The sequence below is a fragment of the Melanerpes formicivorus genome, unplaced genomic scaffold (genome assembly GCF_026170545.1).
Source record: "Melanerpes formicivorus ecotype bairdi unplaced genomic scaffold, bMelFor1.0.p_v2 SCAF_58, whole genome shotgun sequence".
Lineage (NCBI taxonomy): Eukaryota > Metazoa > Chordata > Aves > Piciformes > Picidae > Melanerpes > Melanerpes formicivorus.
The window spans coordinates 4,060,106-4,081,441 of NW_027142410.1; the positions used below are offsets into that span (position 1 = coordinate 4,060,106).

The 21,336-nt window shown below is 45.4% G+C and overlaps 3 protein-coding genes across 6 annotated transcripts in view; 1 reads left to right on the forward strand and 2 right to left on the reverse strand.

Annotated features, from left to right (window-relative positions):
* The window catches only part of CELF1 (CUGBP Elav-like family member 1), a 53,438-nt gene extending 42,975 nt beyond the window's left edge, over positions 1–10,463 (reverse strand). Inside the window, exon 1 of one of the 3 annotated variants that reach the window (XM_068161584.1) lies at positions 10,295–10,463. The gene's annotated coding sequence lies outside the window, so the exon portion shown is untranslated. The remainder of the gene's footprint in view (positions 1–10,294) is intronic. The other 2 variants (XM_068161583.1, XM_068161582.1) reach the window with 2 other exon arrangements.
* Positions 10,464–10,519: 56 nt separating this feature from the next.
* PTPMT1 (protein tyrosine phosphatase mitochondrial 1) lies at positions 10,520–13,255 on the forward strand. The gene is made up of 4 exons (XM_068161587.1): positions 10,520–10,897; positions 10,976–11,056; positions 11,533–11,724; positions 12,993–13,255. Exons 1-4 carry the CDS (start codon positions 10,727–10,729, stop codon positions 13,131–13,133), a joined length of 585 nt encoding a protein of 194 aa, XP_068017688.1. The 5' UTR covers positions 10,520–10,726; the 3' UTR covers positions 13,134–13,255.
* On the reverse strand, positions 13,241–21,328 carry KBTBD4 (kelch repeat and BTB domain containing 4). 2 transcript variants are annotated; one of them, XM_068161580.1, is made up of 4 exons: positions 21,186–21,328; positions 18,216–18,836; positions 15,650–15,756; positions 13,241–15,086 (listed from the first exon to the last, which is right to left on the reverse strand). In XM_068161580.1, exons 1-4 carry the CDS (start codon positions 21,202–21,204, stop codon positions 14,226–14,228), a joined length of 1,608 nt encoding a protein of 535 aa, XP_068017681.1. In that variant the 5' UTR covers positions 21,205–21,328; the 3' UTR covers positions 13,241–14,225. The 2 variants fall into 2 exon arrangements, with proteins under 2 accessions (XP_068017681.1, XP_068017682.1); XM_068161581.1 differs by having other exon boundaries at positions 21,268–21,320.
* Positions 21,329–21,336: the final 8 nt, after the last annotated feature.

The window sequence follows — 21,336 nt, forward strand, 5'->3', positions numbered from 1 at the left end:
TATTTAGATTATGAAGGCACCTCATACCTCCAGAATCAAAACCTCACAAGTAAAAACAGTCCATGTAACACACCATTTTCTCTCTGTCCTCACCCCAGGAAAAGTTCACCAATTTCTTGCCTAAGGAACAGCAGGCTTCTCTGTACAGCAGCATCAGACAGAGCCTGTGTCAAACATTGTGTTCATTAAAAAGTATGTGATGACAAATGCTTAGTACCTCCTTGCCTAGAACCAAGTGATATGTGTCAAAGCAGGTAGCACAAGCAAGCAATTCTTACTTCACTTTTTTAGGGGTTACAGTACTAGAGATGGCTGGATATAAGCTCTCCATAAAGATTAGACACCAATGAGGCAGAAATACAGCGACATAGACCATGATGCGCCTACTGTAGGTCCAGTTTAAGTTGATGCTCTTGACACAAGAATACAAGAACTGTTTCCTCACCTGCTATCCATCCCTACCTCTACACAGCCTGAGAAAGGAAAAGACCCAGATGTGATCTAGCTCACCAACAACAGGAAAATAACATTTTTAACCCAGCACATGTTGCCTGATTGAATTCACCACACAACCAGACAGGTGTTCTTGGCAGCACAAAAAGAGAAAACACATGAAGGATGGAACAAGCCACTGGCATACACTCATTCAAATTACTCATGGAACTACATCAGAGTTAGGTGCCAAACTTCACATAACTATCAACTGATTCTTTTCAACTGCCTCAAGTGATACATTAGGCTTCCACTACTTCTATTAAGAAAACACTGTACTTGTAAGAAGTATGTGCATGCTCTCCCATATAACGACCTTTACTCTCTCAATTCTGTCAGTGGACTGACTCCAATACCTAAAGCCATGTCACTACCTATCCTTCACTAAACTATTTGATTCAGCTTTTTAAAATCACAAGTAAAGCTTTTTCAGCTTCCACTTTTCACTTGTTCCTCCTGGAATTTAACACCTGTAATAAACTTGTAACTACTGATAAAAAGCCAACACTAGCATTCAAAATTACCATCATCTTCCCACAAGCCCACCCTTAAGCTAACTTCCATTATTCAACTGCATGGTTATGACATCTAAAAAAAAACCCACCTAAAAAACCCAAACAAACCAATATTTTTGTAAAGAAAAAAACCAGTAAGGTAAGAAGAAAACAAAATATTACCCCTTCATGTGGAATTTCAGGACCCTCAAAGGATGTCAGATAAAAGTTCATTTCTTACTTGTCTCCAATCTTGATAAAACTTTTTCTGCAAATGCAACAACCACCCAGCCAGTCCAGAATGGATTACTGGGTAGTTTGCCCTAAACTCACAGTATACATGGCAAATCCGCTTTCCTGTCCTTATGCATCTCAAGCATTACATTTTACTGCATTAACCACTTGAACCCCTGGAAACAGGCAGAGCACTAAGTCCACTTTTTTTGCACTGCTGGGCAATAGGTGGAAGACAAATTTACCATATACGCAGCTCAAAGCACCTGCCTTACAAGAAACACAGCGTCAGCTTAGCTCTGAACAATGTCGCTTTCTTACTCGTTGCCTTTAGGAAGATTCTTTCAAAAGGGAAGCTTTAAATATCTGAGTGCCATTCCACAGCCTAGCTTTATCTTTCATCCACTCAGTGCCCTTGGTGAACACATATTTCTTCAGTGTTCTACTCATTTAGCATGACATCTTTCACAGAATGGACAAATGGTACTTTTTAAATACAGAACAGTGCACTTCCAGAGCCTTTCTTGCTGCAAGACTACAAGCTACCAGAAAACACTTCAGAGGAATTGGACAACCCTCATAACTAACATCAAACAGAACTGATATTTGCATTTACTTGGTATTGTAAACTCAGAAACTGTTTAGATTGTGGTTCTGTCACTTTGCCCTGGCCAGTATAAACAAAAGAACGTCAGCCAGGGAGTTGGCAAGTGGAAAAGTAGGAAGAACAAAAGGCAGAGGGCTTTAAGAGGATCCTGGAATTGGGAAATATATCTGGGCACTTCAGACAACAAGCTTGGTGTCCCAGAGGCTGTATATTTACAATGAACTCCCTAAGTTTTCCAGAAGATGATGGAACAGCTTCTGTAGTGTGTCCTTGTTAAACAAAGACTGATCAGAAAACAGCCACACAACAATGCTGCTTGAGTTCTAGAATGAGAAGACCCTCTGTCACACATCAATCACAGTTCCTTGTCTTCAGACAGCTGGGCAGTCAAGATCCACAAATTTGCCTCTAAAATCTGCTTCTTCCAAATTTGAGGTAATCTTCTCAGGAGGAAATACACTGAAGACAGCTGTGGTAGGACAGAAAAATAGTTCAGGTGGAGTTTATGGACCACGGTCCTCAAGAATGACTTCAGCAAGATGCTGCCTTCTGTTTCACAAGCAAAACAAAGTTGTCTTCACTCAAATTCCAGAAACAAAAGGCCATAAATATGACAAAGGCAGCAAGCTTTGTAAAGAGACACCATCCTTTAGAAGACAGGAACTATATCTTTTAGCCTATTTCCTTCCCTCTTTCTCCCTCTCAAGACTGTATTGCCAGCATTAATGGTGGATCCAGCTGCTGCCACTATTTTGAGCCCCTTTCTGCTACTCAAAGAACATCCTACCAAGAGTTTTCTCCAGTGTCAACAGCTAAGAAGAGTTCTGGCACTATATGTGCCCCTGATCTACTACTAAGAAAAGCAATTGTGAATAGTCATCCCAGTGTTTGCAGGGCCTTAAAGCAAAGTTTATGCAAACACACAGCCAGAGAAGTCCTAGTTACAAGTTTTCAGCTCTTCCTAACAAGGTATTTTCTACAACCCATCCTTCAGCACCAGCTCCTTAGTCAAAACAAGGCTGGCCAGGGTCTAGCTCCTTATTAATCCCATTTGCCCATAACTAGTAAAGACAGCATTTAGTTCTTCCAAGACAGGATCTAGCTTTCATTAATCTTTATGGCAGACAGTGACAACAGACCTTTTATGGAAAGGCACAGCCTCTGGCTAATCACTCCCCAAAGCAGGGACATTGAAATCCTCATGCCAGAAGACAGCAGGTCTTTCAGAGATTGAACCTTTTTCTGATGCCACTGCCACCCACTACATACTATCTTGTAAGACAGCTGCCTCTACTCCTCCATTCTGGATCCCTGCACTCCAATCTTGGAGGAACTGCATTTCACATAAAAAAAGAAAAGGGGGTGGGGGAAGACACAATCACCTTTCATTTGGCATGCCAGTCATCCCCTGAGACGCAGAGACAGACAGACGGATGCAACAACAGAAACTGTAAGACCTGGCTCTGAATTCTACTCAACAAATGCTGAGGGCACACCGGGCTGGCCCCACTGCCTAGCTAGCTGGCCTGCTGCTGCTGTACAAATATAGAAAGCAGAAAGTGGAACAACCGTTTCAGCAGAAGAGATTCTGCTCAGCTCTGGAGAGGGAGGAGCAGGGAGCTGAACCAGACGAATTGCTTTACCCATACATGGTCTCTGAAAGAGACCACTGCTAAGGCAAGTTCCTTTGCACAGGATCACACTTGTTCACTGCCACTCTGTTCGGGGGGAGAAAAGAATTGAAGTGCCCACACTTAAAGGAGTTATTAAGTGAGTTCCAAGTCCATTTTGCTTGAGTTCACCTTAATAATGCAGAAATTCCCAGAGCACTTTGTACAACAGAATCTGGGTAGCAGCTCCGACATCAGACAAACTTCCCCTCAAGGGAATACTCACATCCACCAGCACTTCCAGAACTACTGAACTGGCCAGGCGCTCTCTGCTGCTTTTTGGATGCATACATCCACATGCTAAGTTTTTTGGTTTGACCTTCCCACAACACCCACCAAATTGAATTACAGCAATCTTTTTAAATCCTTCTCCCTTTTGAAGTGTTTTTCTGTACCAGAAAGTATGCTCTTTCACACTAGTTGCTACAAACTACTATGGTGACCTGCCATATCAAGTTTGCTTTCCCAGTAGTCCTTTTTGCCAGGGTATAAACACAAAACCCCACTTCTACACAGCATCCCCTCCTCTCACATTTCCTTTCCACTGCATTTTCATGTTCTGGCATGAAAAGAGAGCAAAATTTGCCTAACTGAAAGGAATCCCTAGGTATTCAAAGAAAAAGAAGTAAAGTGCCATAGGTGCCGATTTTTTTAGTACACAGATACGACAGTTTGCAAACTCAAAAGCAGTTTCATTCATATACAAAAGCATGATTTTCCTAAGAAATACTTAGTACCCTATGCTGCTGCCTATTTCTTATACTTGGTGTATCCCACACGTATCTGGTGATAAAAAACTCATTCAGAAGTTGCCACAAAAGGTCTCATACAAACAGGTGGAAGTTGCAACGCTCAGCTCTAACAGGAATGACATAACCAATTCAGAACTTGGAGAAGTGCACTAGTCAGGTAGTTCTGTTAAGGTGACTTACAAGTAGATACAGCAGTGCTGGTATTTAAATCAGCAATCTTGATATTTTCCATGTGACTTGAGTGATAGAGTGGTTTAGGCTTCCTGCAGATGCAGGAAGACACCAACGTACTCAGAATTAGCTGTATGTCTAAGCATATTCTGAATTATTTTTCTCACAAAAAAAGGATGCACAATGTGTGTCCTGGTCTGCTCCCCTGGAGGAAGTTATGAAATGCCTATTAAACTTAGTCTTGAATTAAATTTTAAATACAAAGAAATTTTAAAGCAAATTCTGCATGAGAGAATCGGTGTCAGAGCAGCTTCCACACTGTGAAATACAGACAGTACCACCTACAGCCAGTCTCTGACAGCGATCACATTCTGGCACTAAACACAGTCCAAACCGTCATACTGGTGGCTTTACTCCATAAATATCAGAATACTCTTATATGTCTTTTCCTAAGTCACCAATCAGTGATCATGGCTTCCTGAGCAGTCAAAAGTGCTTTAGAGAGTAAACATAAGCCCCATTCCTTCCCCAGATAATTTGCATATTCATCATGTTCATCACATCTAATGTCACCTATGACCATGCTTCACACTTTTGCTCATAAACTGTGCTAGATATCATACAGTCATAACACAGTGATGGGCAAGACCAAGAAACTCAGAACAAATAGAATTCTTCTCTAAGCTGATGTGTCATCAAGGTATATAGTTTTTCATTTAAAAATTTAAACGGCAAACAGGAACTTTTGGAAGGCAAATGAGAAGGAGGCACAGGTAAATTGGCAAAAAACTTTCGAGATGGTGGTCTGCTTAGGAATCTAGGACTACAAGTGAGAGAAAAATTACTTTTACACTGTGTTGTGCCTACAGGAAATGCAAGAACCAGATATGACAGTCAAAATACATTCTCTTCCTGAAAGTCTGGTATTCCATTATCTTCTGAAGGACCATTTATCAAAGCTCCATCTTATGAGATTTTACAAAGACACTGAGATGTCTGGTGTCCATCCTGCATATTTCTACATACAGTAAGTTACAATAAGTCAAATAAATCATCATTTGGGTTTGTGGACTTGGACACTGTCTGCTAAATATTTCACTTGAAATACAGACTTAATAAATAAGCAAATCCTCTGCTTTGAGCAAGACAGACACCAATATACCCTTTCCAACAGATTCTGAAGGATTTGTGGATAGTGTGCACATTTTGGAATACCTTTTGAACTACATAGTTTGAGGCAAAAATAATACAGAGTATTCATAGATTCAGTGAAAACAACTGAATTCTGAATAGCAAGATGTTTGAAAAACAGTAATTTTACTCTGACACACAAAATCATGAAATCCAGTGGCTAAAGCTACATGATTTTTCTGAAAGGTGGAGTATGAAACAGACTGCAAGTAGAATGGAAAGCTACCAGAACAATTTTGATGGAGCTGAGAAAAAAAGCCAAGGTCCTGAAAAACTCAAATTAATTTCAAGTAAAAGCAATGTAAGACTTCATCACAGAACTCCACCAGAGAGTGGGGAGAGAATTCAGTTCTGAGAGAACACACAGTGTGCTGCCATTAAAAAAACCCTACAAACTTACAAAGGAAAGCCTGCCAGATATCAGACCAGTGTGACAATGGATACTCAACAAGCACTCATACTCTTATCCACATGCTCATTCAAGATGTCCTTGAGGTGTGCTGGTGGAAAGAACAAAGAGCCTAAATGAGCTCATCAATACCTAAGCTAGTTCTTCCAAGTTATATTTACAAGTAGTTTAGTTAAACCAATGTGAAAATGCCAGAGAGATGGTTTTAAGCCATAAATCTTAGTCTACCTAGAACTTTACCACCACAAGCCAAGCTTTTAAGTCAGTTACAAACCTATGCTAAATCAGTAGTCATTACCAAAACTTGCAGTTTGTCAGTTTGCCAACAGTACCTCTGACAGAGCAGCCAGTAAACCAGCACACCTTTTCTAAAAACAAAACAGAAAATAAGACCATGACACACTGAGAATACTGAAGATAGAGAGGAGATATGCAGACATGGCACAGAGGAAACAGCACAAGCTTTCATACACATAGGGCCATGCCACAAACTATCACCTAAACTGAAATCCTTTGCCAGGAGTTGTAAGCCACTGAAGATTTCTGTGGAGCTGTCTAGATGTTCACAGCACTGTTCATCCTGAATTCAGCTGGCAACAATGCCTTTTCTTTTTAAAGCAGAGAACTAAGATGGCTGGAAGCTTTATGCAACTCAAAATGTCAGAAAGAAGACTTCCTTCACCTGAGACAATGGATTGGCCATGGTATCTTGCTGTTGGACAAATAAGCCCACTGTCCACCACAGCCCACTGTGAGCTATGCACCCCCACAACAAACTGTTCAGGGACTAATTTGTACTGAAGCTTTAAGGCAGTTTACGTTTCTTCCCTTACTCTACCCAAGTTTTCTACTTTGACCTCATGCCCATTGTCATTTTGGGTGCTTGAATATTGAATTAGGTGTGCACAAGATGTTAATCTGATGTGTGGGAAATCTCCTCTTGAAAATGTGAATGCAAAATCTCTTTTTTCACTATTACATCCCAAACACAAAGTATCTTGGAATGGCAATCTAAAATAAGCGTAGACAGCAACAGCAGAAAAGGTGGCATCTCATGTATGTTTTTTGATAGAAGAGGCATCTCTAATGACAGGAAGAAGAGCAATATAATGACTGGTTACTGTTTTACAACCAAGATCATCTCTTTCAAGTCAAGAAAACTCATGGTAGGATCACAACTCAAGACAGTGTTGTGATACTTCGGGAGAAACACCTATGAGACGGCCTAGAGAACTCTTCTCAATTTATAACTCCCATTTTAGTAAACCCTGAAGCATTTTGCTGTTTTGATTTACACTGTTTTTGGTGGGGTTTTGATTTTGGTTGGTTTCCCGCCCCCCCCCCCCCGCCCCGGCAAAGAACTGATCAATGGATTAAAATGATACTTACTTGCCTGAAGGCAGTTAGCAAGGCAGTGAGTAACTGCACATAGTCTTGGGGAACAGTAAACTAAAGAATAAGAAGTAATACTGAACATGCCTAGACTGAAATAAAACATTTAAGACATTCATGGCAAGACTGAAAAATAAGAGTGCAGAAATATAAATCTGAGCCTGCTGCACTATTGCTGATGTTTCAGTGGCAAAACTCACATTATGGCTTGAAAAGTGGACTGCCTGATGGACACTGCACTGAACAACAGGCTCCATTTCAAGAGCCAGAAGAGCATGTTCTTTTGAGACACCAGTGTTAGACACTAATCATCAGGAAAACTCAAAAATAAGGAGTATTTGTATCACTTCCCACCTAACTTGAAGAAAGTACTGAAGTAGTAATTAGACCAGGCCCTCTGAAGAGATTTGCAGCAGCAGGTCCAGAAAGTAAAAAGATTAAATGAAGAAACATGATAACTGACAATGAATAAATACTTTTCAGAGATGCAAGAACTAGTTATGGAACAACATGCTCATAATAAAGCTTATTACTAAGTTCAGTTAGAGGATGGACTGTAAGTAGTCTTTTACTTAAATATATAGACCTGCAGTAATTCCAAAGGAACAGCTACACAATGTTATAAATATTTTCATGTGTCCAAGAACCATAATTTGTTTCATTAAGTGATTTCTCAATTGATGCAAAGGTTACCTGAAAATTACAGATTTATTACTGGTGAGATAGTATTGAATATCTATGGTATAGGCACCTCTCTTGCTTTTCCCTTTAAAGAAGCAGTGTCAGGCAGTGTGTCTTCAGAAGTCCTTCCTCTAGCAGATTAAACAAAGATGGGTAAATACTTGTCATTATTGTCAGCCATATACCTTCAAAACTACCTAACATATAAATAGTGTTTTAATTACAATGGTTTTATGACAGTCACTTTTCCACCACCTACTTTTCCACACGCTGCTCCTGCTTTCTTTTGCATGAGAACACCATTTCCTAAGCCTGCATTTATTATGTTGTTTCACAGACAAAAAAGAAAGATATGTAAGGGCAAGCACGTAACTAAGGAGGTTGAATCTGGGATGGATTTTTTTGTCTAATGTAACATTAGAAGCTTTGACAGGGAAAGGAAAAGCAGAGCCATCCAAGAGTGATGATTCAGAAAGGATGAATGCACTCAATGAAACAGTGTATACCTTCTCAGAATAAGTATCAGCAATAATTTTGACAGTAAGCTTGGGATGAAAGAGAACTGTAAGTACCTTCAAAAAAGCAACTGAACCACAAAAAACAACCAACCAAACACCAAAAAACACAAATACCCACATACAACAAAAATCCTTTACACTGCTGTTTTAAAATCCCTGCTTCAAGATTTTATGGGTGCATACATCTGCACTCCTGTTCCTGAACATACATGAGAATTGTGCTCCTGCTCTGAGGACTTCAGCAACAGGAATGCAACTGAAGATATTAAGTTTCAGGATGCAGACTGCACCCACCTTAACATTTCCTATCCGTGTGAAGACGTAAGCAGTATTTTTAAACATCTACCACACAAGTTGTATTTCCAACAAAGCTATCTTGTAGCAAGGCCTGGGTCCAGACACAACCCTAGGAAGTACGTTATTTCACATTGTGCAGAGCTCCCAAAAACATAGCTATGGGGAAGAAAAAAAACCCAACGTGATGGGTTTCCTGTGGACAGATTTTACTTCACTGACTTGGCATTGCCTATCTGCAGAACTAATCTATAGAAAAGCAAAAGAGAAGGCAGCAAAAGGCACCAGGAGATAATTGAGCAATGACTAAGATCACCAGTACAAAGAGGAAGACTAGGACACACACACAGACAAAGACAAACAACAACAAATTTCAAGATATTCGGGAAGTCCAAGCTCCTGTAGACGGGAAGCAATTTTTACCAAATATTGCTCTAAATCGGGGGAGCTCCCAGTGCATCGCGCTCAACGACCACAGGCAAGCAGTGCGTACAAGAAACTGCAACATGAGAAAAATGCTCCCAAACAACTTCTGGACGAAGAGGATGCCTGTGCCTTAAAGAGCTGAAAAGTCTGGGCCGCGGTTCCTCAGGAATTTAAAGGAGTGAAATTTCCATGCTTTACTATAACGCTGCCTCTCAATTTCCTATTCAAAGAGCGGTTACCAACCTTTACTGCTTCTTCAGGTATTTATTACTCATTTTATGTTCAGTCCCTCCTAGCTTTTATACTTCCCTACTTCGTTTCAGCAGTGCCCGTCACGCCTTCTCACGCTTGAGACTGCGGATCCTCACAGCGTGACAACTCCCGCTTCCCCTCCTTGTGCTTGCCGTACGCCCGGCTCACCTCCTGCTCTTCTATACCAGCAAATGCTTCACTACCCCACACGGCAGATCGCTACCGAACCCCACCGACACGAACCCGCTCCCAGTTTCCTAGGCTAACTCCCGGGGCGCCCCGCAGTGCCTCACCCGCCCAGTCCGGCAAGCCGACGATGGTGGCAGCCTGGAGGACCCGCTTCCCGCCCAAGGGTCGCCTCGGGCCCGCCGCAGCCCCTCACGCCCCAGCGGCGACACAGCCCCGGGCTACGCTCGCACCCGCAGCGCCCCCGCCCCGCGGCCCGGCCGCGCCCGAGGCGCTGTCAGTGCTCGGGGCAGATATCACAAACGGCGGCCTCCAATGTCGGGCCCCGGAGGGGTCTCCCGGAGGGGCGGCCACCGCCCCAAGGCAGAGCTCAAGAGAGCGGCGGCGCGGCGGCTCCTCCGCAGGCCCAAAACCTCTCCGCAGCGCGGCGGGAGAGGTGCCCGCCGCAGAGGCTGCCGCCGCAGCCGGCATGGGTGGCCTCACGGCGGGAGCCCAGGGGAACAGGGGGAGGAGAAGAGCCGTTACCTGCGCGAGGCGGATCGCACTCCCCACGGCCTCGGCTCGGCGCCGTGCCGTGCCGTGCCGTCCCTGCCCGTCCCGAGCTCCTCCTGGCGGCCGCCGCCCTCACCTGCCCCCGGGATCCACCCGCACCCGCTCAGCTCCCTACGCCGCCTCGGGCCGGCTCCGCAAGATGGCGGCACTTCCGGGAGAGACCACGGCGGGCCCGGACAGAAGGGTTGAGGGCACGCCCCGCCCTCTACGGCAGGCCTCGCAGTGCCGGGCCCGACGCCACGCCGAAGGACACCGCGCCGCTGCAGCCGCCGCAGCTACGGCAATGAGCGCATCCGCGTCACCCGCTTCTGCCGCCAGCCCTCCGTAGAGCCTCCCCCGTCTGCTTACGCTGAGTGCGCTCGTCCGCGGCGTTCCCCCGCCCCTCCTGGCGCGGCGCGGCCAGCGATGGGGGTGGCGGAGGTGCTAGGCGCCGGGGCGGCGCGCCTGCTCTTTTACCCGACGCTGCTGTACACGGCAGTACGGGCGCAGCTGCCCGGTTCCCAGCGGCCCTGGTTTCACCGCATCGACGGCACCGTGTTGCTGGGCGCGCTGCCGCTGAGGGGACGCAGCCGCGGGGTAAGCCGGGCGCGGCGGGCCGGGCCGGGCCGGGCCGTGTCGGGCTGTGCCTGACGGTGCCTGTATCCGTGCCCGCAGCTGGTGGTGGAGCAGAATGTGCGCGCCGTGGTTACTCTCAACGAGGAGTACGAGACCCGGTTCCTGTGCTGCTCTGTCCAGGTGAGCCCGGGAGCTGGCCGGCCCCCCTAGGAAGGTTCTGTCTGTCGCGGCGTGGGTGAGGCTTTAGCCATCTCCTGCCGCCTTCCAGGCAGCCATGTCCTCTGACAGCAGAGACGCAGCTTCTTGTTCCTGAGGCGACTTTTAAAACCATTCGACAGACCAGAAAAACGCAAGGATACGAGTGAGATGCTAGAGCTGAAGTGGCAGGAAGGGAGCATTACCCTCCACACACACCACTGTACAAATACAAGACCGTCACTTGCTTTTGATGAATTCCCGTCCCCCTCCTTTTCCTTTAGCTGAAGCACTCCTCTTGTAGCCAGCACTAAAATATTCATATACGTGATTTCAAGAATTGACATTCAAACTCTGCGTACAACTCCACTGGACCTCTTAATTGCCTCATCAGGTTTGGGGTTTTCTCTCAGAAGGAAAACCGCCGAGTTAACTGATGGAGTCTGCTATGTCCGTTTCAGGAATGGGAGGCAATGGGAGTGGAGCAGCTGCGTCTCAGCACTGTGGATTTAACTGGAGTTCCTACCTTGGAAAACCTTCACAAGGGTGTTGAATTCATACTGCAACACCGTGCCCACGGTAACAGTGTCTACGTGCACTGCAAGGCAGGGCGCTCCCGCAGTGCCACCATGGTGGCAGCCTATTTAATTCAGGTGAGAGGGTCCTGCGCCCAAAAGGATTTCTTTTTGTACAGGCTGGGTGAATGCAGCCAACCTTTACAGTTTGCTTTGGCTCAAGAAGCCTGAGCATGTTAAGAGGTATGTTGTTATTCCATGATTTTATGGAGTCTGGACTGGAGAGCTGATGTAAGAGGGGTAGGTAGCTAGACCCTCGACTGGCATTACTGGTTCATAGAGTATGGCAAACACAGGGTAACAAACAAGTGAAACTTACTGTTTGTTAAACTGCTGTCTAAGCTTTTTCTGATACAGCTTAGCTTTTGCACACCTTGTTCATCTGCACTTATCAATACCACCAAGACAAGTGAAGCTGCCACACAGCTGACATTGTTAAGTAGTCTTCTCCTTGAGCCCTACAGTCTGCCTCTGCCAGCTCTCTTACAAGCACAGGCATTGGCAAAGACGTTCTGGTCTTATGGGAAAGAGAAGCTGTTGTTGCAGCAAAGCATTGAAACACATGATCTGGTAGTATTTACACCCGATTCTGGCACACCAACCAGTCTTCAGGAAGCTGCTCTGTTTCTAGGCTCATTTATGTTTTATGGTTTTGAGTAATTCTGACAGTATTAAATCATCCTATGGAGGAACAGATTGAGATAGGAATAACAAGACACCTGTGAAGGTAGGTTCACTGAGCAGATAAACATTGATTTTCTTGTTGTTGTTCTGATTTTCTCCTTGGCTAACTACAATGGCCAGGCTTCTAAGCTTCTCCATAAATACAATTCAGGATCAGGAGACTTGACTTTGATGTTTCAAGTTCCTCTACAGGCCCAGCTGGGTGAAACAGTGCTAAGAATAAAACCCCACATGCAGATTACTCCATTGGTGTTATTAAATCCTCCCTGGAAAATTTACCTTTAGTGCTGAAGACAAAATTTTCTTCACCAAATGCTAAAATGTGATGGAAGTACTAGTAACATTTTAAAAATAAGTGAAAAAGGCAAGCTGCACTTGTGCACTGGTCGGGTGGGGCTAGGACAGGAAACTATCCACAGGTTGGAAGCATGAGTGAGACAGAATGCAGATGCCAGGCAGCAACCATCCCTCTTCAACTGAGGAACTCCTTCATGAACTTACATTGACATTCAGGCCCCTCCCAAAGGGAATGTGAAGTAATAGAGTGGGCAAAGCAAAAAGTTCTGTATCAATTCTGGTGTGGCCTCTAGTCTCCAGGAAGGCTTCATTAAGTAGTGCAGGGATGTAATGGATTTTCACCTGCAGGGTTTCTGCCCTTTCAGCTGCACCGCTGGAGCCCTCAGGAAGCAGTAGAGGCTATTGCCAAGATCCGTCCCCACATCCTCATTCGGCAGAAGCAAGTTCAGGTCCTGGAGACGTTTCACAGGAATGTGATTGCTGGGACAACTGCACAGTGTCAGTAAGAACTGTCAAAATCTCTGTCCTGGCTGCTTTAGAAACACCATGTTTTAGTGCTCCAATGAAGGCCTCAAATGTTGTACTTTTTAACTGTCAATAAAGGAGTTTTTATATAAAATACAGTAAACTGGAGGTTGGGCTGTTTCGTTACAGTTTTCTTTCCTTAGTGCTAATTCCTTGGATCTCTTGCAGCCCTGTGGTTCTTCTCTCCCATACAATCAGTACTGAACTGAACTGCTATGCACAGGAAGTTCTGCAATGTTTTCAGCAAAGGAAAAGAAAACTTTGTCTCAGCAGAGACTTTATTCAGATTCTTACCCAAAGAATTACAGTGCCAACAGAGAGGGGTAGGAGGAAGTGGTCTTAATTGTGTCTTTCACCAACACTAGGTTATGATTACAGGTGGGGATTCCCTGTGCAGTAAAGGAAGCCAATGCTCATAAAAACAATCTCCCTCTTTATGGTAAGTGATGGCAGAACAAGGAGCGAGTACTCAGTTTCTTACCTCTCCTTTAGAAGTGATGAATAATGCAACCTACTAGAGGTCTTGGGTTCAGCTCTGGAATCTGTCTGCTGCAAGTATTTCTGGCAGTCCCTCCTTCTGCAGCAGGGACATGGGAATGTTCAAATGGGGACTTCCCTGGAGGACACAGTGCACATCTAAATCTCTGACTGACACGAGAGCAACACACAGCCTCCCAGGCAGTTAAAACTAGCAGTCTGGGCCAAGAAAGACATTGTCCATATGCCATAGGATTTGTTACTGGTGGATTGTTTTCAGGCTAAAAGAGCTATTTGCTGCAGTTTGGGCCTCAAACACAAGTAGCCTATCATCAGGGGATCAAAGTAGTAGCATTTATTCCATCTGTAATCTAAGATGTAGCAGCTCCACTTTACTAGTGCTATGTAAAAGAAGAGGCCCACGGCCAGAAAGCCCATGTCCTCTGCACAGGTACTGAGGAGGGGCTCTTTACTGGACATTCTGAGCTTATAATAATCAGGACTGGTGCTGAGGGAGACGGGTGCCTCTGCACTGTACTGCACTGCACTGCAGAACACACTTGCTGCCCTGTCTATCCCTGGACCTGTTCTTCCTCTTAGGCCAGGACAAACTGCAGGTTAGTGAGCAGCACTTTGATGCCACTTGTGACTGTTACAACAGAGGTGGCAGGGTTAAGTTTAAAAGTGTTTGCATCACCCTTTTTGTAGCGATCACGAAAGACATAGATGCTGCCATTGCAGCTAGCGATTTTCCAGAGGGAGGGCACTGAGCTCCAGGCATCTGGCAGGCACAGGCGGGTGAAGCTATCCAGCAGGGGATTGTAGCACAGCAGCGAGTCCCCCTCGGCCACGATAAACACCACATCCTTGTGCACAGCAGCATGCATGCGCCCCGCAAAAGGCAGCACGTACGGCTTCACGTGGCATTTCTCCGTGTTGGTGTCATAGCACTGAATTAGCCGGGAGGGCTTGGTGAAGAAGTCCAAGTCGTTTTCCTCCCCGCCCAGTAGGTAAATGACACCATTAAGGTTTACACCTGCAGCTCCAGAGACTGCCACTTCCAACTGGCTGGTCTCTGTCCAGACATTGTCTCGTACTCTGTAATAGATGACAGCATTAGAGAGTGTGTCCTGCAGAGTTTTCCCCCCCAGTGAATATATTGCATCCTTGCTTGGCACAGACACGAGGGTGTGCTGGAGCCGGTCCCGGGGCAGAGGGGCACACCATTCCCAGTCTATAGTTGCATTGTTGCACTTCCACATGCGCCGTGGAATAGAGCCACCGACTACATACAGGTCACTACCGTGCTTGCACGCCGCGGTGATCTGGTGGCACAGGCTGTTCTGGCCACTCACACTTATGGAGTCGTCATCAGCACAGTGCAGGGAGACAGCGAGTGAATGGGTACGTGATGACTCTTTTCCAATCAGGTAGATGTGAACATTTTCTCCAATCACCTGAGAGAAAGGAAGAGTGTGTCAGCAGAACTGGACCTGTTTACACAAACATCAGTGGTGCCTAAGACCAAGTTTTTTGTCTCAGGGCTTGAGGTGTTTGACCTGCTTACCAAGTCCTGCCACCCTACAGCATTAAGGACTCAAGAGCCTCAAGGCTTTTTGAGACACCGCTCATATCTGACATAGCAACAGATTCACTGGAACCCAAGTGCCTGTGGTTTAGATAAGGGCTGGTTACATCACTGGTGCAGAAAAGTTATTTTAAGGGGAAAGCCAAACTTAGATTTCTGAGTTGTCTCTTGGTAACTGAGCATCTGGTGAAATAAGCTATTTGTGGCATGGCCCCCATCGCTGGTGCAAGCAGCCTCAGGTTACATTAAAAAAGCTGTCCATGGGGTTGCTATTTATGACAATACAAATATTCCTCACACCAGCACCATGAACTGAAATGGCATTTGTGTTTTCTGACTTCCAAGTCACACCTGTGAGCAGAATGCCCTGCTCTGGGAAGTGTGAAACCAGCAAGTGCTACACCGACCCCAGAACAGAAGGTCTTTTGATACCTTCAGGCTCGACCGCAGTGTCTCTGAAAAGCCTACTCGCTCCTCCTTGTTGAAGTTGATCCAGGTTTCTATGGCAACTGCTGGATTCTGAGAGCATGGGACGCCATCTGCGGTTTGGGGATAGAAAGGCATTTATGGTAACTAGACAAAGGTGTACCTACTTGGGAACATCCTTTTCTTGTGACTCCCTCCCCCGACTCCCACCACAAACCCCTTCCAGAGAGGAAAAGAAGACAGAAAGGTTTATAGATTTTGGCAGGCAGGATCAGCACTGCCAACCAGACATCTCCATGAAGTTAGTTTGGGCAAATAGCAGAGGACAGCTGCCAGGCCTTGAGAACATTGGACAAATTTCAACAAAAGAACCACGTCTGAGAGAAAAAGGGCAGGAAAGAGAACCTGCATGCTTTGTGAAGAAGAGGAGTATTTTTCTAATTAAGCATTTAGGCAAAACAACAATTCTTTTATTTGAAACTCTCAGCAGCTGCCTTTTGTTCTGGCCGGCCCTAGAAGCCTGTCTGCAGAATTTTCCTTCCCTGAATACTGTCAGATAGCTCACACTCAAGAAAGAACATCTGGTGTTGCTGCTATCCTCTTAACATTTGGAAATCCCCAGTGAACGACTATAGCTTTCTTTAGCAGTGTGACAGCAGAAAACACACAGCCTGCTTCACATTTCAGTTTAAGACATAATTAGAAGTATTGATGATGCCACAAACAATTGCATCATTGCCACTGGTACAGTACCTAGCAGAATTTAGATACTTACTTCCAGTCTCAAAGTCAGTGATTATGGCTCTATTCATCGAGAGGCTTCCCTATGAAGGCACTCTGATTTTGTACTCTGCTCTTATGAAAACCCTGAATTCAGTGATGCTGAGGGCATCAGACAAATTCCAACACTTCTCTCTGTACTAGAAGGGAGGAGAAAAATCGCGGAACAAAAGCAAGTATTTCCCCTCGTGTTTATTATGAAAAGGGATTGCCATAGGCTATCCAGCACAGGTAGTGGTTAAATGCAAGAACCCATTTTCAAATGGGTCCAAGAGGGCAACAAAAGGTAAACTCAGTAAGTTACTATTTCATTAAACTGATTTTAATCCTTGCCACTAATCGCTTCCTCTATTTAATTCCCCAGTAACTAGACAAAGAGGCAGGAATTGCAAAAGAAAACGATTTTCCCTATCAGCAGTGGGAATTTATTTCAGATTTTAATCCATTTAATGAGCTAAGTTGGGGCATGAATACTGAGTAATTTGACTCTATACATGGAAATAGATGGTGCATGGCAAAAAGGGTTTTTTTGCAATTGATTATTTTAACTTAGGACTACAAACACTAAAGGCCATAGTCCTAAAACTATGCCTACTACGTGTAATCCCTGGGAAGTTAAGGGTGGCTCCATCTAATATTTTTTTAATGAACTCACAACTTAGTGTAAAGAATGTATCATTTTTTCGAGTTACCAGAACCTATCTTCAACAGCTTTTCTATTTATTTTGATCAGTTTCTTTGGAGGCACTAGAGATAACACAATGAAGTATCTGCAAAGACTTTCAGATGTGTAATATGAACTGTAAAGGCTATTCTAAGTCTTACAGATGGATTTGCCCGTGTTCCAAAGAAGCCAGTTGTGGCAGGTTTATTTTCGTAGCAGCGTGTAAAGCACATGACACAAAGTATAGTTATTTACTAACAATTACTAATTACAGAATTATTAATTGAAGCAAGAAAGGGGGAGTCTCTCTGCAACCAAGCCCAGCATATCTGAACACAGGAGCTGCTGCTTCATTCTTGCTTCCCCCAGCAATGACACATCAATGCACAAAACAGAGCTGTGACTGCTGCATCATGGAGAAGCTAGCAAGTGCTGGCTGCATCTACCAGGGCCACAGAGGATCTTTAAGGACTGGTGGCAGCTGGACTAAGCTGCTGATGTGTTGACACATTCATCACAACAGTGAGTCATGGCATCCATTACTGCAAGAGGTTATTACCTTTACAAGAAGGGTAATTACCCAAGATGTGGCTCTAGGTCAGTCAGCTGAGTGCCTAGCCTAAATAATCCTAGCAATTATATACCATTGTTAACAACACTAAAGTAGTCTAAAAATACAGCTTGGGCTCAAGCCTTCTTACACAGGCTGAGCTGCTGCATTACTACGTTAAATGATTACGAACTGAAGGACAAAAAAAGACTTCCGTAAGGTGTTCATTTCTGGTAAGGCTTCTTCCATTGAATGCAAACAAAAATACAACAAATGCTTGAAATAACTAACGTTGGAAAAAATGCTAATGCTTCTGAATACTTCTGAACTGTTAACTGACAAATCGCTGGGAATTGGCAGCATCCTCTGTGTCCTTTTCCTACAGCTTAGATGCTTGAGGACCAGTAACAATTAATGGATTTATTTCTGATTAAGTTATCCAGAATGCTTTGCTCAGCTTATCTTAGCCTCTGAATAGACAGTGATTATGAAAGCTTGGCTCTTTCCACCTATTTAGTTCAATCCTTGGAAGTCCTTTTCCTGCATCCACATCCTGACTAGTCTCCAGAGCTCCTTACCTGTAAGGATGTCTGTCAGCAGGCGGAGAGGCAGGTGTAGGAACTCCTCTGTGTCTTGCAGTTGAGACAAATGTGACTTTGCACAGTGTTTGGCAGCTGCATAGAGCTCCATGTCACTGTGCTGATCTGCCAACCACATGACCTGCAGACAGTTCCTAACCTGCACCGTACGGGCCAGAAAACGGGAGCACTCTTCAAACAGGGCAGTCAGCTGGTACATGTCTGCCACTTCATAGGTTTCCTGCAACTCCTCTGCCCTCAGCTTTACAGTCCCATGGTAAATGTAGTCCACAAGGAGCTGAAAGACACTCTCGCTCACGTCCTGCAGCTCAATCACTCGGTTGTGGGCCTCCTTTAGATTGGAAGTGAACATAGAACGGAAAAAGCAGCTCTGAGCTGAGAGGACCAAGCGGTGCAGCTGGAATTCTTTGCCTTCTACTGAGATTGTAACATCAGCAAAGAGCTCATCCTCCAAGCACAGTTTCATAATGCCCTGGGCCACACGGCCTGAGTGGGAGCGGTCGGTGAAAGTATAGTTCACAAAGTAGTTCTCTTCTGCAGAGGAGCCTCCAGTCTCTTCTGATGAGTCCATGGTGCTATACAGATCAGACCTCCAGCAATCTGTAAAATCACAGTAATTACATGGCTCTCTCCACTAACCAATGATGCAGTACTGCAGGGTACAGGGGAAAATCAAACACATTGTGAGAGGCCAGCATATTTTAGACTGAACAGAAATAGCGCAGCCAGAAACTTCTGCTTGAGTGTCAGAATCTCAAACAACAAATGAGAAGTTGGCATAATTAAAATGATAATATATACCAGACTTCCACTACAGCAAGCATCACATCCCAGCAAAACTGGGAGGCAAGCATACCTTTTCACCACTCACTTCACTGACACAAAGCAGTGCAGTAACATTCATTCAAGGGGAAGGTCCAGCAACTGCCTGAGGAGGCTCGCAAAGGCAAAAGAATGTGGCAGCACCACAGCTGGGTGTCCTGGTTTCAGCTGAGCCAGAGTTAATTTTGATCCTAGTAGCTGTTTCAGTGCCTTGCTGGATTTTGTGTGAAAGTAACGTTGATAATGCACTGATGTTTACTTGTGGCTAAGTAGTGCTTATCCCAAGTTAGCAATTTCAGTTTCTTGTGCTCTATCAGCAAGGAGGTACACAAGAAGCTGAAAGGCAGCATGGTCAGGACATCTGACCCAAACTGGCCAAAGGGATATCCCATACCATAGGACATAATGATCAATACATAAACTGGAGAGTTGGCGATGATGGGTGGATTGCTGCTGGAGCATTGGTCAGTGGGGGGTGAGCAATTGCATTGTGAATTATTTATGTTTTCTTAGGCTTTCTCTCTCTCTTTTTACTATATTCATGATCATCACTATTATTATTATGATTATTATTTTCAGTTACTAAGCTGTTCTTATCTCAACCCCTAAGTTTTGTTTGTTCTTTTTCATCGATTCTCCTCCCCATCTCACTGGGGCTTAGTTGTCAGCCAGGGTTACACCACAACACTGGGCTAGATGGAAAAAGGATTAGTGCCACGCTAAAAGCACAGGCAGCAGTTCAAATCGTCAGGAGGAGTTAATTATCATCCAAACCCAACATGATGAATCTGTACAGCGCTATCAAGCAAGGTGAACTTGTTTTTACCCAAACAATGCATGAGAATTCTGCCAGACCTAACCACCAGCCCTCCAGGCTAATCAAATGAGATAACTGATGGTTATGCTCTGCTTGTTAATGTGCCAGACACCTCCAGCACGCCAAATAACCCATCAGATGTTGTTAGTCTTTGTTTTCCCAGTAGCAAGGAGCACTCAACTTCCTTTTAGTAGGTATCAGAAGTTGTTTGCAGAGTTCCAAGCAGTTTGTGGGTCAAAAAAGCTCTTTTTAAAAATGGCTCTGGACACCACCAGGAGCAAATAAATGCTTGCCTGCATTCACTTCAAACTTATCAACCATTGTGATAACACAAATTCCTTCAATTAATAGTGAAAGTAATTTCCAGTGCAACATTTCCCAGTGCTTTTCTCCAGGAGATTCACAGTTACTCTTCCATCCTTCATTCTGTCAAACATGAATTTTCTTTACAGCTCTCTTTGAGACAAGAGGGCTCCTAAATTCTCTGCTAAAATTCAGTTCACAGGAAATAGCAATCCCTAATTGGCTGGACAAGTCTGTCCCATTCCTCATGACAACCTGCCTTAATTATACCCTTATTGTGATTTTTATACTAGTGGTGATCTAAGTACCACCTGTGCATTAGTCTGCAAGGGACTGAGGAACTGCAATCAGCACAGAACACATTACCAAGTACAAGCCTATCCCGCAAATCGGCTCCCACTTCAGCACTTCACAGTGCTCAGAAACTGCAGCCCAAAAGGCTGAGGAGTCCAAGCAGAGCACCAGATGAATGGAGGGACACAGTAAGTCCACACAAGAGCAAGTAAACACTATGGCAAATCTCACATCACACACAACGCTCCCCTTTGCCACCATGGCATCTCCACTACAAAGAACGACTGCAAGTGTCACACCACGCAGTCTTACACCCCACGCACAGTCTGCCTTACCAAAGCACAACAGGCTATAGGCGAAGACGCCTTGCACACAGCTACTCTCTTCCCGCCTCCTGCCAGGGCGACAGCACCAAGGAACCCACTGGCACAACCGCCAGCGCCTGGCCGCTCCGGGGGCGGGGGGAAGCCGCAAAAAGCCCGTTCTCGGTAAAGCAAAGACCGCTGTTAGGGCCACGTAAACGCCACAAAACCCTCCAGAGAGGGGCCTCGCCCCCCCAGGGCTGCTGCAGCTCGGGGTTCTGCGGGGCTCCCTCCCGCCCTTCGCAGCACCAGAGCTCACCGCCCCCGCGCCCGGGCCGGCGGCAGGGCTGGTCCTAGCCGGACCCGGGACGCCAGGGCTCCCCTAGCCTAGCACAGACCCTCGGCACCCACCTGCGCCTCCTCCCTTCATGCCGCCGCCCGGAGCCTCCCGCCGCCGCCCCGTGTGCCCCAGCGGCTCCTCCGCGCCCCTCACCCTGCGCCAGGCACTCGCCGCTTCCGGCCGCCAACCCGGAAGCGTCCCCGGGCAGGCGCTGGGGCGCTT